This window comes from Chelonoidis abingdonii, chromosome 21 (genome assembly GCF_003597395.2).
Source record: "Chelonoidis abingdonii isolate Lonesome George chromosome 21, CheloAbing_2.0, whole genome shotgun sequence".
Lineage (NCBI taxonomy): Eukaryota > Metazoa > Chordata > Testudines > Testudinidae > Chelonoidis > Chelonoidis abingdonii.
In genome coordinates, this window is record NC_133789.1 from 3222825 (window position 1) to 3237387 (window position 14563).

At 52.9% G+C, this 14563-nt stretch overlaps 1 protein-coding gene across 5 annotated transcripts in view; it reads left to right on the top strand.

Moving 5' to 3' along the window:
- The window catches only part of MED24 (mediator complex subunit 24), a 36439-nt gene extending 24177 nt beyond the window's left edge, over window positions 1-12262 (top strand). For 3 of the 5 annotated variants that reach the window (XM_032788919.2, XM_032788918.2, XM_032788924.2), the window contains 10 exons: window positions 1750-1928; window positions 2244-2343; window positions 3161-3336; window positions 3790-4054; window positions 4382-4563; window positions 5076-5169; window positions 5600-5699; window positions 8923-9003; window positions 9581-9729; window positions 10624-12262. In XM_032788919.2, the coding sequence (XP_032644810.1) occupies window positions 1750-1928; window positions 2244-2343; window positions 3161-3336; window positions 3790-4054; window positions 4382-4563; window positions 5076-5169; window positions 5600-5699; window positions 8923-9003; window positions 9581-9729; window positions 10624-10740 (1443 nt within the window). In that variant the 3' untranslated portion in view covers window positions 10741-12262. The remainder of the gene's footprint in view (window positions 1-1749; window positions 1929-2243; window positions 2344-3160; window positions 3337-3789; window positions 4055-4381; window positions 4564-5075; window positions 5170-5599; window positions 5700-8922; window positions 9004-9580; window positions 9730-10623) is intronic. The other 2 variants (XM_075059701.1, XM_075059702.1) reach the window with 2 other exon arrangements.
- The last annotated feature ends 2301 nt before the right edge of the window (window positions 12263-14563 follow it).

The window sequence follows — 14563 nt, forward strand, 5'->3', positions numbered from 1 at the left end:
GGCACGTTCTCATTCTACCTTCGTTTTTCTAACTTACGGCAGATAACGCTTAGGACAGGAGAGTCCGGACTCCTGGGTTCTGTTTCTGGTTGTGCTACTGACTCGCTCTGTGGCCTTGAATAAGCCACTTCCCTGCTCTCTGCCTCTGTTTCCCAGTCTTTAATGCCCACCTCTCAGGAGTGTGGTGAGAATTAATTCACTATGTTTGGAAGGTCCTGGTTGATCCCTTGGGGGAAGGGATGGAAAGGAATGAAGGATTGCTAGTAAACACACTCTGTGACTTCAGCTGGCTTTGTTGTTAATTATTTTCCATCCTAAACTCTAGTGCAGCTTGGCTGGGTTCTGCTGAACAGCACTGGTGTGTCACCCCAGAGGCGGCTGCATTTTGGTGCTGCTTAAAGTAATCCTAAAGTGTCTCTCCAGGGGCTTGTGGGCCTTGCTTACTGTTTGTGATGTCGTAGAGGGCTAGGGAAGTGCGCAGGAATATTCCTGTATACTCGGTAGGGAAATATACAGGTATTCTTGAATCTCTGTGGCTTGGGAGCCAGCCATACTCCACAGTCCAACCCCGCTCCGTTGTGTCAGTGCACAATCCAGCCAGTAGCCCAGGCAGCAGCCTCCTGTATTCTGAACAGGAAAATTCACAGCCATGTCTCCCCCTTGGAGATTCGAAAAGCCAAACTGCCGTGTGGAGGGTTGGACTACAGGCACCCCGTGATGGTACCATACAGCTAATAAAGCAGCAGTGGCAAGGAAGACAGTGCAGATGCTTTTCCCGTGCCTGCAGCCTAGCAGTTCAGTCTTTTGGCGTGTCGCACATGCCTAGATCTGCTTCCAGGGAATGTTAAAAGGGGCAGATAGTTGGGCAGGGGAATTGGGTGGCTAGTGAAACAGCTCTTTTGGGGGGCGTGACTCCTCCCTAGACAGGTTTCTTTTGGTTTAACCTTGTGCTGTGGGTTGGTTCAGCTGGAGTCCCCGGCACTCACCTGCATTGCAGCTGATTTGCATTCTGGTATTTCCATGCTTTACTTGACCTGCAGTGCAGCAGAGCCTGCTCCTTGTCTGCTCCTACCCCAGCCCTGCTTCCAAACTTGGGTTGTGAGAGCCTGCAGGGTGCTGCTCCAGGTCACTGAACTGGGGGTCCTAGGGAAGGCTCCACACACCAGCAAACCGAGATGAGGAGGCCAGCCTGATGCAAACCTCGCGGCTTCTGCAATCCTTGGCTTCCTCGCTGCTGGGATTTCCTGTGCACAGGTGTGGTGGGGAAGTCCTTGGCCCAAAACACTACCAGGGACCTGGAGTGATTGGTTTGTAGGGAAGCAAGGGACGCACCCTAGGAGGGCGTGGGGGCATTCTACACCTGAGGAGTTGGCCAGACAAGAACCCCTGCTCGGGACAGATACGCCAGGTCCCGGTGGCAGTCATGTCTGCCTTCCAAAGAGCACTTTTAGAGGCTGATGCAGGGTCTGCTTCCATTCTGTCACAGAAATGCAGCCACCTCTGGGGTGGAATCTGCAGTCTGTGCACAGCACAACAGGAAGGGAAGGAGAATCCCGTGGGAGAGTGACACTTCGAGGGCAGAGAGTAACTCACCTCAGAACCATGGGGATTTGCCTTTCCATCAGGAACAGTCCCCTGACATTAGCCACGTTGGCCACTGTGTGTTGCTGTTGCTTCAGCTGTGAGCTGTGTGTTGGCTGGGCTGCTCCTTGTTCTCTTAGGATGCCTTTGCTTGGGGCCTCTTTCCAGGTGATCCTCTCAGAGTCCAACCCCACTGGTGAGGTGCCGTTCTTCGAGACCTGGATGCAGACCTGCATGCCGGAGGAGGGGAAAATCCTCAACCCGGATCATCCCTGTTTCCGGCCTGACTCGACCAAGGTGGAATTGCTGGTCACTCTGCTGAACAGCTCCTCAGAAATGAAGCTGGTGTACGTAGTGTGTGCGGGGTGTGTGTGTTTGGGGGCGAAGGGGGGGGACACGACTCCCACCCATACTCCAGCCTGGGCTGAGGTAGATTCCCAGCTGAGCAGTTTGCTTGAGCCCATTCCCCTCTCAAACAGCTACCAGAACCCAGCCTAGGCTGAGGGCCAGCAGCGTGGCTTGCCCGTGGGACCCATGCTGCCGCCAGTACTTGAGCTGCCTTTTTGGGCTGGTGTGGTCACGGTGTGTGAGCGTTTAAAGGTATCCTATGCCCCTGACCAGTTTTCCCTCTGTTCCCCTCTCCCCCTGCCCCCCCCCGGCAGGCAAATGAAGTGGCACGAGGCATGTCTGAGCATCTCGGCGGCCATCCTGGAGATCCTCAATGCCTGGGAGAACGGAGTGCTCACCTTCGAGTCGATTCAGGTAGCTGCTGCGCTGGCTCGTCCCCAGGCACCTTAGGCGAGCCCTCCCCACTGGGGTAAAGCTGAGGCACAAACCTCCCTGGGCTGGTTGTTTCCAGAAGGGTTTGGTAAACAGGGACGTCAGTCTCTAGAACAGCCAATCCAGCATCTTTCACCAGCCTCCAGCTAACACAAAGAAACCATGTTTGGAATTTCACCGCTCACCATGTGTGTGATCCGTGTGTCATGTGCTCAGTGGTACCAGCCTTCACAATCCAAGTGTCTAATGCCAGCGAAGTTGTATGGAGGTGTAAACTCTCGGTTAGGACCGAGTCCAAATCTCCCTTGTCCTGCATTGCGGAGTCCAGATTTTGCTCTTTTCTGGGAGCTCTCCCTACCAGGCATTTACACCTGCAGAGCTCGAAACTAACAAACATCCAGCCCTTTTGGTAGGGGGAGACACGTACAAAATCCTGTCCTGTGGCCTGGGGCGAGGTGCCGTGCCTCTCTGTGCCTCAGTTTCTCCATCTGTATTGGGGGATCTCGACGCTGACCCTAGTCCCCTCTGTCAAGTGCTCTGCGGTCTGGGGAGAAAGATCACTGTAGAAACACTGCATATGACCATTTGCTTTCAGTACTTGCCTCCAAGGGGCTGGTCCAAGCTTTTGGGGCTAGACCCACTCCCCTGAAATGGATGGAGTTGCACCCGGGGTGGATTTGGCTCTTTTGCTTCAGGACCCCCCAGCGACATGAGACTGGACGGTGTCTTTGGAACAGGGGTGGGGCCGCATTTGTATTGTGCACAGAACTTCAGTTGCCCGCCTGTATCTCGCCCTCAGAAAATCACGGATAACATCAAAGGGAAGGTGTGCAGCATGGCCGTGTGCACCATGGCCTGGCTGGTGGCCCATGTCCGCATGCTGGGCTTGGACGAGCGAGACAAGTCGCTGCAGATGATCCGGCAGCTGGCCACGTCCCTGCAAAGCGAGAACACGCTGCAGTTCTACAACGAGCGGTGAGCGGGGCGGTCACGTGGGACCTTGTCTCTGGAGGGGAGGGGGCTCTGTTACTAGAGAGGCATCTAATACTAGCTTGGGCAGAACTCTGATGAATAGACTGTAGGGAATGACCATGCTCTGGCTGGGCGCATGGAGCTGGTGGCTGCTCCTCCTCTCCAGCTGCTGCAGGCAAAAAGCATCAGTGTTTTCCAAATGTTTCTTGCCCCAGGGATGTTTCAGGAGAGGGAGATCTGGAATGGCAGGGGAGGAGTTGAGCTGGCCAGGAGCCAGTCCCTCCATTAGAAGGTGAGCCATGCTATGGAAGTTTCCCACCCTGGCTCGATTTCCTGCCTCTTGTAGCTTTAAATCTCAAACTGGATGTTGCAGGAAGCAGGTGTCTGCAGAGAGCAGGGTGTGGGTGCGGGGCACCCTCTCATTCAGCCCCCTCCGTGTGTCTCTTCGCTTCCCAGCGTGGTGATAATGAGCTCCATCCTGGAGCGCATGTGCGCCGACGTCCTGCAGCAGACGGCGACGCAGATCCGGTTCCCCTCCACGGGGACGGACCCCATCCCTTACTGGAACCTGCTGCCCCCTAAGAAGCCCATCAAGGAGGTCCTGATGGGTGTGTTCACCAAGGTGCTGGAGAAGGGCTGGGTCGATAGTCGCTCCATTCACATCTTCGACACGCTGCTGCACATGGGGGGCGTGTACTGGTTCTGCAACAACCTGGTCAAGGTACATGCTGGGGGATGGGCGGAAGGAGGCTGTATGTAGAATGGTGCTAGGTTTGCAGATGGAGAAATTGAGGCACAAATGGGTGGGGGGTTGGAGGAAGTGGCAAGTTGATGTCTGAGTGGGGAATAGTGCCCAGGAGTTCTGATTCCCAAACCTCTGCTCTAACCATTGCATTACGCTGCCTCCCTTTTGCTGCGTACAGGTAACGTTTGTTGCTTGCAGGAGTGACAGCCATGGCCTCCAGAGATCCCCATATCCCTGGCAATAGGGGCAGGGCTGCCAATCCACTCCCCACTCCTTGATTTGTCCCCCACCATCTCCTCCTAGGAGCTGCTGAAGGAAACCCGCAAGGAGCACGCTCTGCGGGCCGTGGAGCTCCTCTACGCCATCTTCTGCTTGGACATGCAGCAGCTGACATTATCTCTGCTTGGCCACATCCTGCCCAGCCTGCTCACCGATTCCTCCAAGTGGCACACCCTGATGGACCCGCCTGGCAAGGCCCTTGCCAAGTAAGGGAACCGCCCGGCCTGCCTCAGCCCGGGGCCCTTTGACAGACATGTACCGCCGGCGTTACGAGTCCTGCTTTTAGAGCGGGGGGGTGGCGGGACTGAGGATCCCTGCTGGAGGTGACCCATGCTCTCCTGGCAAGTCAGTGGCATACCTGGGAATAGAACCCAGGCATCCTGCTGCCCGTCCCCCTGCTCTCGACACCGTCTCCCTCCCTCAAAGCAATGACTAAGCAAATCTGGCCAGGCTAGCAGGAGGCAGGAAGTCTCCTGGATTGTGTATGGGGGGCTCAGTGGGTAGAGCAGTGGGGGCTAGGGGGAAGTGATAAGGTGCTGTGTCATGTTGGGAAGCTCATGCTGACGATGACACTACCCCCAAACAATGAACCAGCCACGGAGGCAGGAACCCAGATCCTCTTGAGCACCGTCTGCCGTGCTGCTGAGGTGATACTGAATCCAGGGAAACCGCCCCCTGCAGTTCACACTGCTTTCCTTTCCCGTGATTCTCATGCTAGGCTCTCTGTCTGGTGCGCCCTGAGCTCCTACTCCTCCCACAACAAGGGCCAGGCATCAGCCAGGCAGAAGAAGAGACACCGAGAGGACATAGAGGTACATGTGTGTATGTGCGGTGCATGGATCTACATCCTGTGGACAGTGCACATCTGGGCAAACCCATCTTAAGCAGCCACTCAGGATGGGCTGGAAGTCGGGTTGTTTTCGAGAGAGCTGGTTTTCTCATAAAGGGAAGGCTGCCATCTCGGGGATACTTTGGGGTTGGCTGGTGAAGTTCATTCGCTTGACCGTTTTCGCACGCACACGTGTGTGCGGTGATCCCTCCGCATGGAGCTGGACCACACCTCCGATTGCTGCCGTGCGAGCTGCGGGTTAAAATCCCCCACCTGGCCACACGCCTTGCCCTTGATTTCATCCCGTCGTGCTGCCCCCTGCCCCCAGGGAGGGATGCGGCTGTGAGGTGCTGGGGATGCGCAGTGAGCGCCAGCTCAGCCAGGCCTGAATCTTCTGCTTTACCCCTCCCCAGGATTACATTAGCCTGTTCCCACTGGACGACACCCAACCGTCCAAGCTCATGCGCCTGCTGAGCTCCAACGAGGAGGATCCCAATGTTCTGTCCAGCCCTAGTAAGTGAAGTTCTGGCACCAGCTTCCCAGAGGCCATGTGACTTGGGGGCTGGAATTGGGGTGGGGATCTGGGCATCAGGAGGCCCTGCTTCTATTCCTGCCTTTCCAACACGGATGATACCTGGCCTCGACCAATCACTTCATTGCCTCTGGTTGGTCTGGGGCTATTGATACTGACCCGCCTGCCTCACGGGTTAATCGCTTAATACTTGAACGTGTCAATTGCTGTATCAATGCAAAGCGTTCGTTTTATTCATGATCTGTGCAGCTGATGTGGCTGAGAGTGGAGAGTGCTCGGCACTTCATGGATTCAGGCTTTCTATGTAGTGTGACTAACCAGTGGGTTTACAGCGTTCTCTGTGCCCAGCGGTGCAGTGCACCTCTCGTTTGGAACACAGCTGTTATTTAACAGTGATCGGCAGGTACTGCACAATATCTTTAGAGGTGAATTGCAGAAAGCCGTAAGCAACGGCTGGGATGCGGCGTGACCCCAGTTCACGGATTAGACGGAGGAGGAGTTGAGGAAGGTTTAGAGACTTCACTAAAGAGGCTTTTATGACTTGAAGCCATAAAGGTGGGAAGCAGGAGCGAGGGCTGGGCTTGTACCTAAGTTTGCTTCCTTGTGATCCATGAAGGACCTGGGTGGCGATAAGTGTTAGGAAGGCCGCCTTGCTTGTTAACTTCAACGTCTCACATGCACTTGGAGACACGGGCGTTTTTTGATAATCTTCATCACTTCTGCCCTTTGCGTAAGGGGCAGGAGAGCTCTCTGTCAGCATCAGAGACCCCCACCACGTGCTCCAGCCGAACTAGTCCCGGCAGGAGCTGACATTACTGGTACTGCTCAGGTAAAAATGGACATGTGTGGAACTTCACTTGGCTGTGGCCTTCATTAAAGAAGCAAAATGAAGCTAATTTTAAGAATTCGATGTAATGTAACATTTGATTGTTACTGGTGTATGGATGAATAATCATTGCGACAGATCCAACAGGAAACGCATTCTGGGGTCTTGGCTTATATATAGCAGGATGTTACAGGTCAGAAATATGCTTGCTCAGATTCGTCTGCAGTGAATCAGCAATGCCCTTGCAGTTCTCTAGCCTATCAATCTGTTGAGTGGTTTCCTTTCAGCACGTGTCCTTTGAACCGGGGGTTTCTGATGGTTTTGTTGCTGTTTAAACATGCACAACCTTCTGTGCGGTTTTCCCCTTATTTCACTGTCTTTCCTGTTCTTCCTTTCAATGTACCTTTTTCTCCCCTTTTCCATGACCATGTAGAATTTTTGAAAATTTGCTGTGACGGAGCAGTGATTTGGAAATCCTGCTTCCTGAGTTTACTCATAGTTCTCGAGCAGTTTGCAGGGGAATATGCTTTACATTGGCATTCTTAGCTACCTGTCCGGTCCTGCGTGAGATGTAAACACGAGGGTCAGACTGCCTTGGCTAGTGTAGATCCCGTTGGTCCTTTTCCCGAGAGTTGCAGTGTTAAACTCTGGTGTCTTGGTCACACACTTCAATGCCGATGATAGAATTCTGCCTTCTAAAGAACAGGGCAGTTAGGCTCTGGAACAGGCTTGCACAGGAGGCTGTGGACTCCCCCTCACTGAAGATTTTTAAGAACAGTTTAGACAAATGTCTGTCCGGGATGGTCTGGATTCAGTTGGTTCTGCCTCACCGCAGCTGCTGGACTTGATGACCTTTCAAGGTCCCTTTCAGCCCAACGTGTCTATGAACCCCCCCTGTCCCCAATTATGACATTTAAATGAGTGGTCAGTAGCGTTGTTGTGAGGCTGTTGTTGTGAGGCTGTTAAACAGCTGCCGTGTTCCACCCCAGAGCTGGCTGATTTCAGTGCTGGTGATGTGAACCGTAAGGACAAGATGTGCATCAGTTTAATTTTGTCAAGTACTTTGCACAAATGGCACTATGTAAATGTTTTACTGCTTTACGTTAATCATGATTTTACTGAGTGTCGGCTCAGAGCCATTATTCAAACCAAATCAGACGTGGATTGCTGGGGAAATGAAGACAGATACATCTTTGTAATAACCACTGTTAAGCTTTGCCTGCCTCGCTTTCTTTCAGAAAGCACCATAAATATCTGGGCTTGTACAGCAGTGAAGCATAGTGATGTATCCAAAAATTAGCCGTGGCATTTTTAGTCCAATCCCAGAATGCCAAAAATCCTGTGATACGTCCAGTTGACCTACAGTAATATTAACGATAGGAGCCAATGGGCAATAATGAATCCACCCGGTGTGGTGATCAACATAGAAATCCAGGTGATGAGTGCAAACAGTGTGTCTGTAGGTCTGCATTTCGAGCGTGGTAGCAGAAACAAGTTTTCTCCTACCCCAGTGTTGCAATGGACTAACATGGCAACTCAAATCCACATGTATGTTGTCTTCAGAGATCATCTTAACACCTCACATTTGGAACCAGCTTTGGATCTTGCTCCGAACCTCTTAGCTCACCTTTCTGCCTGATGGGCCGGAGCAAAGCCCTGGATCCAAACACCCCCAAAGGCTGGGAAAGCTTTGATTGTATCAGAGCAGTGATTCTCCAACTGAGTCTGGAGAGCCGCAAATGGCTCTTTTGTGTGTCTCTTGCGGCTCTTTGCAGCACGGGTAAATAACTTGGATTGATTGATAATTACATCACACAGCCAGGGTGCTTTTACTGTGTTATTAACCAATTAAGTCATCAACTTGCACTATGATATTAACTTATTTCCTGTAAGAATTATATATACACACTGCATATATAAAACTAAATATTTCTCCTGTCATACTGTTTAAATATGAATACGTAGGATTGTAGTAAATGAGACAATCATTCACATGACTGTGGCACTTTTGCATAATGTTGATCACTAATCTGGCTCCTGAACCACTGAGGTCTGAGTATCACTATATTAAAGACAAAATTGAGGGTTTGGGGAAGACATGTGCCCCCCCATTGAGGGTGGAAAGAGACCCCTCAAGTGGCAGAGCAAAGCACACCTGCAGGTAGGCTCGGTATAGCAGGAGTTTTCTGCTGTCCCTCTCTGCAGGGATGGAGCCTTGTCTGGCTTGGTTTTCTCCATGGTCCTGCGGGGTTAAGATTAGGAAGGGGCAGCAGTCCCTGATCTTGCCTAGGGTGGAAGGTCAACAGCTGTGGTTGAGTGCAGTGCACGGTGGGGTTATTGCAGCTGCCCTCCTGACCAGGGTGTGTTCTCCTCCGCAGCAGATCGTTCGATGAGCAGTTCGCTGTCTGCCTCCCAGCTTCACACCGTCAGCATGAGGGACCCTCTCAACAGAGTCCTTGGTGAGTCCCAACCAAACGGGAGCTGTTCCCCAGGCTTGATAAGGAGGCTTGCATGGGCTGTATAGGAGCGTAGGCCTGGATTGGATCAGACAATGGCCTGTCAGGTCAGGTGTCCTGCCGGCAGCTCTCTGTGCATTAGAGGAAGGTGGAACCACCCCCTGCCGTGCTGTGACGGACCTGGTCAGTTGCAGTGTATGGGCTCCCCAGGGAGATTTCTTTCTGAACTGGGCGCTTTCATAGTCACTGCTCCTGTTGATTCCCCTCGACGTGGGCCTGGCTTGCGTCCCTGCGTGGCAGGCTCGCAGCATGGATCCCGTCCCACTGGCGGCAGCAGAGCGCTGGCTGGTCTCCCTAACGCAGGGGTTTGGTACATTTCCTGCTGTAAAGCCATTCTGGTGCTGAATGAGCCAGTGTTGGCAGAATCAGGTGCCCTGATACAGCTAGTGCCCATGAGTGGGTGAGCCTGGTGCACCCCAGCCCTTTGGAAGGAGACCCCAGTCCCCAGGGGTTGGAGTACCACCTGGCCCTTTGCCAATCCTGAGGCTACAAATACCCATTCGTTTCCCTTCCTCCCCAGCGAACCTCTTCCTGCTGATCTCCTCTATCCTGGGAGCCAAGACAGCCGGCACGCACACCCAGTTCGTCCAGTGGTTCATGGAGGAGTGCGTGGACTGCTTGGAGCAGGGCAGCCGTGGGAGCATCCTGCAGTTCATGCCCTTCACGATGGTGAGTTCTGGTCCTGCTCCTGCTCCGCAGTCCCTGCTGAGATCTGTGACCCAGCCCCCCTCATGGCAGACCCACCCGCTTCACTCTGCAGTGCCTGAGCTTGGGGCTGCTGTGGCGTGGAACTGGGGGGCAGACTGGTTGCCTCTGGAGCAGCGTGGCACAGCAAGAGGCCTAGTCAGACCTGTCACGCCTCCCCGCGACGGAGCGGAGGGGCTGTTCGGGGAGGTGGAGGGTTAGTAGCGGCACCGTGGGTGACTTGGGTGATTGCTGGCGTTTGACTGACTCGGGGAAGCCTGTTATACGGGGCAGCGTCTCCTGCCAATATCCTGGGCCTCGGCCTAATGGCGAAGGCTAAACTGTTACAGCAGCTAAGTCCCATTGCTTGGGGCAAAGTTGGTCTTGTGGTTTAAAGCCTGGCGCTAGGAATCGAGAGATCTGGGTTCTGTTCTCAGCTTTACCAGTGATTCGTTGTGTGACCTTGGGCACCTAGCATGCCTGCTCCCATGCCTCAGTTTCCCCTTCTGAACAATGGGGTTAATTCCCACCTTGCAGGGGGTTGTGAGGCACAAAGTGCTTTGAGATCCTCTGATGGGACTCTCTAGAGATGGGCAAGACGCCGCAGCTGTTATGAGAACCTGATTTGCTAGCACCGAAGAGCAGCCCCGTAAGTTGCCTCCAGCTGCAGGAGGTTGTCTTGGGGCTCAGATTCCTGTATCTTGACCCGCTGGCAACACCTCCCTTTTCTAGTCTGACTCATGTCCCACCATCTGGCTCAGGTGACCTGCATGCTGGTAGCTATTGCACATGTGCTATTCTGAGCCCTTTCTCCAGACCAGTGATGCCTCCAACGCTGACTTGAGGCATCTGTTTTTCTCCTCCCCTCTCTCTGGGCAGGTGTCAGAGCTGGTGAAAGTGTCCACCATGTCCAGTCCCAAAATTGTCCTGGCTATCACGGATCTCAGCTTGCCCCTGGGTCGCCGGGTGGCTGCCAAGGCCATTGCTGCTTTGTGAACACGGCTCCCCCTTCCGCAATGCTGTGTGAGGGGAAGGCGGGACAGAAGCCGGGAGAGCTAGGAAGAGCGGACAATGGATCGTCTCTGGCTGCATGGATCCTGCCTGTTCTCCGTGCCGGGGGGGCACCATTGCAGTGAACCCTGAGTCTAGCAGCGCCTCATTCGCAGGAACAGCCTGGGTGGCTGGAGAAGCAGCTTTCCCCAGCACTAGACATGTTAGAGGTGCCATTCTCTCCGGCCCATGTGGGATTGTGGTTCCCTATCGGCATCTGATGCCGAAAGCTGTTTGGCTGTTGATAGGATCTTTTTTCCTAAAGTTTTAAGACCTAGTTTTTTATTCTCATAAAGCCCAGATGCTCGGTTCTTTCCGATTAGCCTTTGTGCTAAGGCGTGGTATCTCAAGAGACTGATGATTTCCCTGGGACCTAGTAGCGGGGATATTTCTCCATTTGCAGTTGAGTCTGTGGAGTTGTGACTGAGTCCTGGACTCCTAATGAGCAAAACGTCCTGCACACGGGACCCAGAGCTGACGAATGGCTACAGGGACCCCATGGCTGCTCAACGCCTTCCTGCCTCCAGTGCGTGCAGCTTTGTCCGCTTCACCCGTGGACCGGTGACTCTGAAACAAATGTATCAGGGGCCTTCATCTCCAAACACCCAACTGAAAAGCAGCCACACGACATCTTATCTGTAGCAAAGGTGCTACCTGCTGCGACTTACAGATCCCAGGGGTTTCTGAAGTGGTATTTTTAAATCTATAGGGGATGCATAACTGGTATTGCTAGATAAAAAAGGGGAGTGTTGTGGTGATTTCTTCTGTAGCCTTCTCTGGCACGATCCTCTGCTAGTTTGGGAGTCTTCAAAGTCCAACTTTGCAACCACCATGGCTCTGCAGGCAAAACGTTGCAGCAGACAATTCATGCTTCTCTCCTGTTCTGATTAGCTCCATCGCATAACGTCACCCGCCCCTGTGTCGGCAGGGAGTGCACAGGTTCCTGTGGGAATACTGCTCTGAACCAGGGCTCCTTGCTAGATTTACCTTGTCTCCTAAGTTTTGCTAAGATAAGCAGCTAGAACAGATATGGCATCTCTGTCGCAGGGGGAAGAGGCGCCAGTTAGCGCTTGTGGAAGACAGCAAATAGTACTGTGTCTTGGATCCAGCTAGCTGATGGGCCCGCTTTCCCCACGCCCCTCTGCCGATGCCCCCTAGGTGCTGCCTTTCAATCCAGATATCCCTGCAGCTCCGCAGTACATGCCCTCGCTGAGCCTGGGCAGAGATGAACCAAACTCGCTTCTGCCACATGGCACAAGCTGAGTTCAAGTCCATGGGCGTTGCTGGTTCATCCCATGTGATGCCAGAAGGGGGATTTCAGCACGGAATTTGCCCTCGCCCCTTCATAGGTTGAAACGCTTGTTCCCCTTCTGCTGGCCAGTGTATTTCTGACACCCTGTAAGATGCCTGTCATGTGCTATGACTGACTTGTACCATGGGCTTAAATAAACCTACGATAAACCCCCAAGAGCAGATCGCTTTCTGTGGCATTTCTCTCCCGTCGCCAAGGAACTAGCAGTTCTGAGATACAGTAAAATGAAGCGTGAGCTCACCTTACAACTTTCAAATGCTTCTTCCTCCATTCAGCCTAGTGCTTTTCTCCCCCTTCCTATAACTCAGCCTTATTGTGCTGCAGGGCCTGCCTGCTTTTTCCAGCTGTTCATGAAGCCAGCCTAAAACCTGCCCTTTCCCCTCTCCCGGTGGAATGCATCGCGATGGGAAAGCAGGGTAGAATGATTTAATTCAATCTTAATGTAAGGGAGTCCGGAGCTTGCCTTCCCCAACCAGAGGAAACCAACATTGCTTGTAAGAAGAAAGGATTCTTACCCGTACTGAAGTCTTGCCCTGCATTCCACCCCGGAGGCAGCAGCATTATCTCAATCTGTATCATCTGTAATTCCCTTTGGATTCTGTTTTGTATATTTTTATCCATTCCTGTTGCTTTCAGATCTGCAGTTCATGACTCTTCCATATAAGATTGATTTTAAAAATAAAAAGACCTCTCTAAGGAGAGAACAAGATCTGTGCATAGAGTGAAGTAGAGTCCCCAAAACTGCCTCCCTCTCCTAGGGATACAAACAGACTTCCCCATAGCTCTGACTAGTGCTTGGAAGCCAGAGCACTCTGAAAGGTAATGTGAGCCTGCCTGGGGAGAGTGCTTCTGATAACCACTGCATGTCGTGCTGCTGGAAGGACTGGGGTCAGGGTCCAGCTGACTCTCGGTAGCAGTCAGGGATGCTGGACTGAGCTATCCTAGGAAACCCCTGTGAATGAGTGAGTGTGACCATGATTGTAAGTTCCTTTTGTTACAGCACTCGCTCGGCAGTGCTGCTGTGAGAACAGAGCTTTGATTCTGTGCAAGTCCTTTGCCTGGAGTAAATAGCGCATGCTCCTTTTGATCACCCAGCCCTGGGCCGGATCAGACTGCGATGGTGCTGGGTTGCCTGGCGTATTATCTCATCACTGACAGGCTGAGTGGGAGCGGTTGGCTTTGCTGAGTTTTTGCTGATTTGTCTTTTCTTCACTCACGTGTTTTGCTTGAGACAGGAAATTGAAAAGAAGGGTCGTTGAGGGGCTCCTTTAGCATTAACACTTGGCTCTCCCTGTTAGCATCTCTGTAACTGGGCCCTTCCCCTTAAGTTCCTTGTGTCCCCAGGCTCTGATCCATCCCAGCTGCCCTTCTGTGTGCCCTAGGTTCAAGTGCAAGGTGGAGCTTGCCATGTGACTATCCCGACACGGGGCTCTCAGCCCAATGCCAGCCAGTGGTGGTCGGCTGCGAGTGCAGCTGATCCGGTGCAGACCCCTAGTACAGATAGACACCATTGACACCTGCTTGAAACTGGAGTGAACTGCTGTGCCGATTGTGCCAATCCTTGTCTACGCCTAATGGCTGCCCCAGTGCAAATGCTGCTGGCTGGGGGAGGGTCTGTTAGATTCTCCTCTGGCCAATTTCTACAAATCTCTGCTGTGTTTGCTGGCCCTTAACCTAGAAATCCTGTCTTATTGTGTCAGGCCGCAGATCCTGGCTCTGAAACTAGCTAGCCACTGCCTGTTGAGTGGGCAGGTGAAAAGTTAGCACCTGGCTGGCTGGGCAGTGTTACCCAAGCCGGGGGAGGTTGACAGATTCCTCTTTGTTCTCTGCAGCCATTTGCTGGTCAGATGGGTGGCAGATTTACAGCGAGAGACTCTCCCTATACAGGTGGCGGTTCTGGCACTCACCAGCATTGTCATCTTTGGGAAGAGTAGCTAGGGGCTAGCTCAGGGCACGACCTGACTCTTGTAAGCTACCTTCCTAATGATCTCCATTCCCGCTCACAGCTGGCGCAAACCTGACCAAAGACATCAGTGCCATGAGTAGAATCTCCGAATTCGTCCATTTGCCTGGGTCTGTCGTTCTAGTTTGTCCTCAGCAGCTATGGGGTTGTACCATAGTTGAGAAGATGGACCCCTGTTCTGGAACCTGCTGTAGGGACCTTTCCATGCAAAGCAATGTCCATGCAACATGCCTGGAAAGCGGATTCACCGCTAAGCAATTCCATTAAAAAGAATGTATGGAAATTCCTGCTGGGAAACGTCCATTGGGATTCCTTGCTGAACACCCCATGTGACTCACGCACGGTCTGATTCAGGCAGTGAGCCATTGCTGAGACAGCACAGCCTGGAACAGAACATACCTCTGACGCAGCCCTGCATGGGAAATTCAACTCCTATCTCGGAATCGGCCTCGCCAAGCAGAGTTTGCAGAGAGTGGGGATCAAGGACCTTCTCA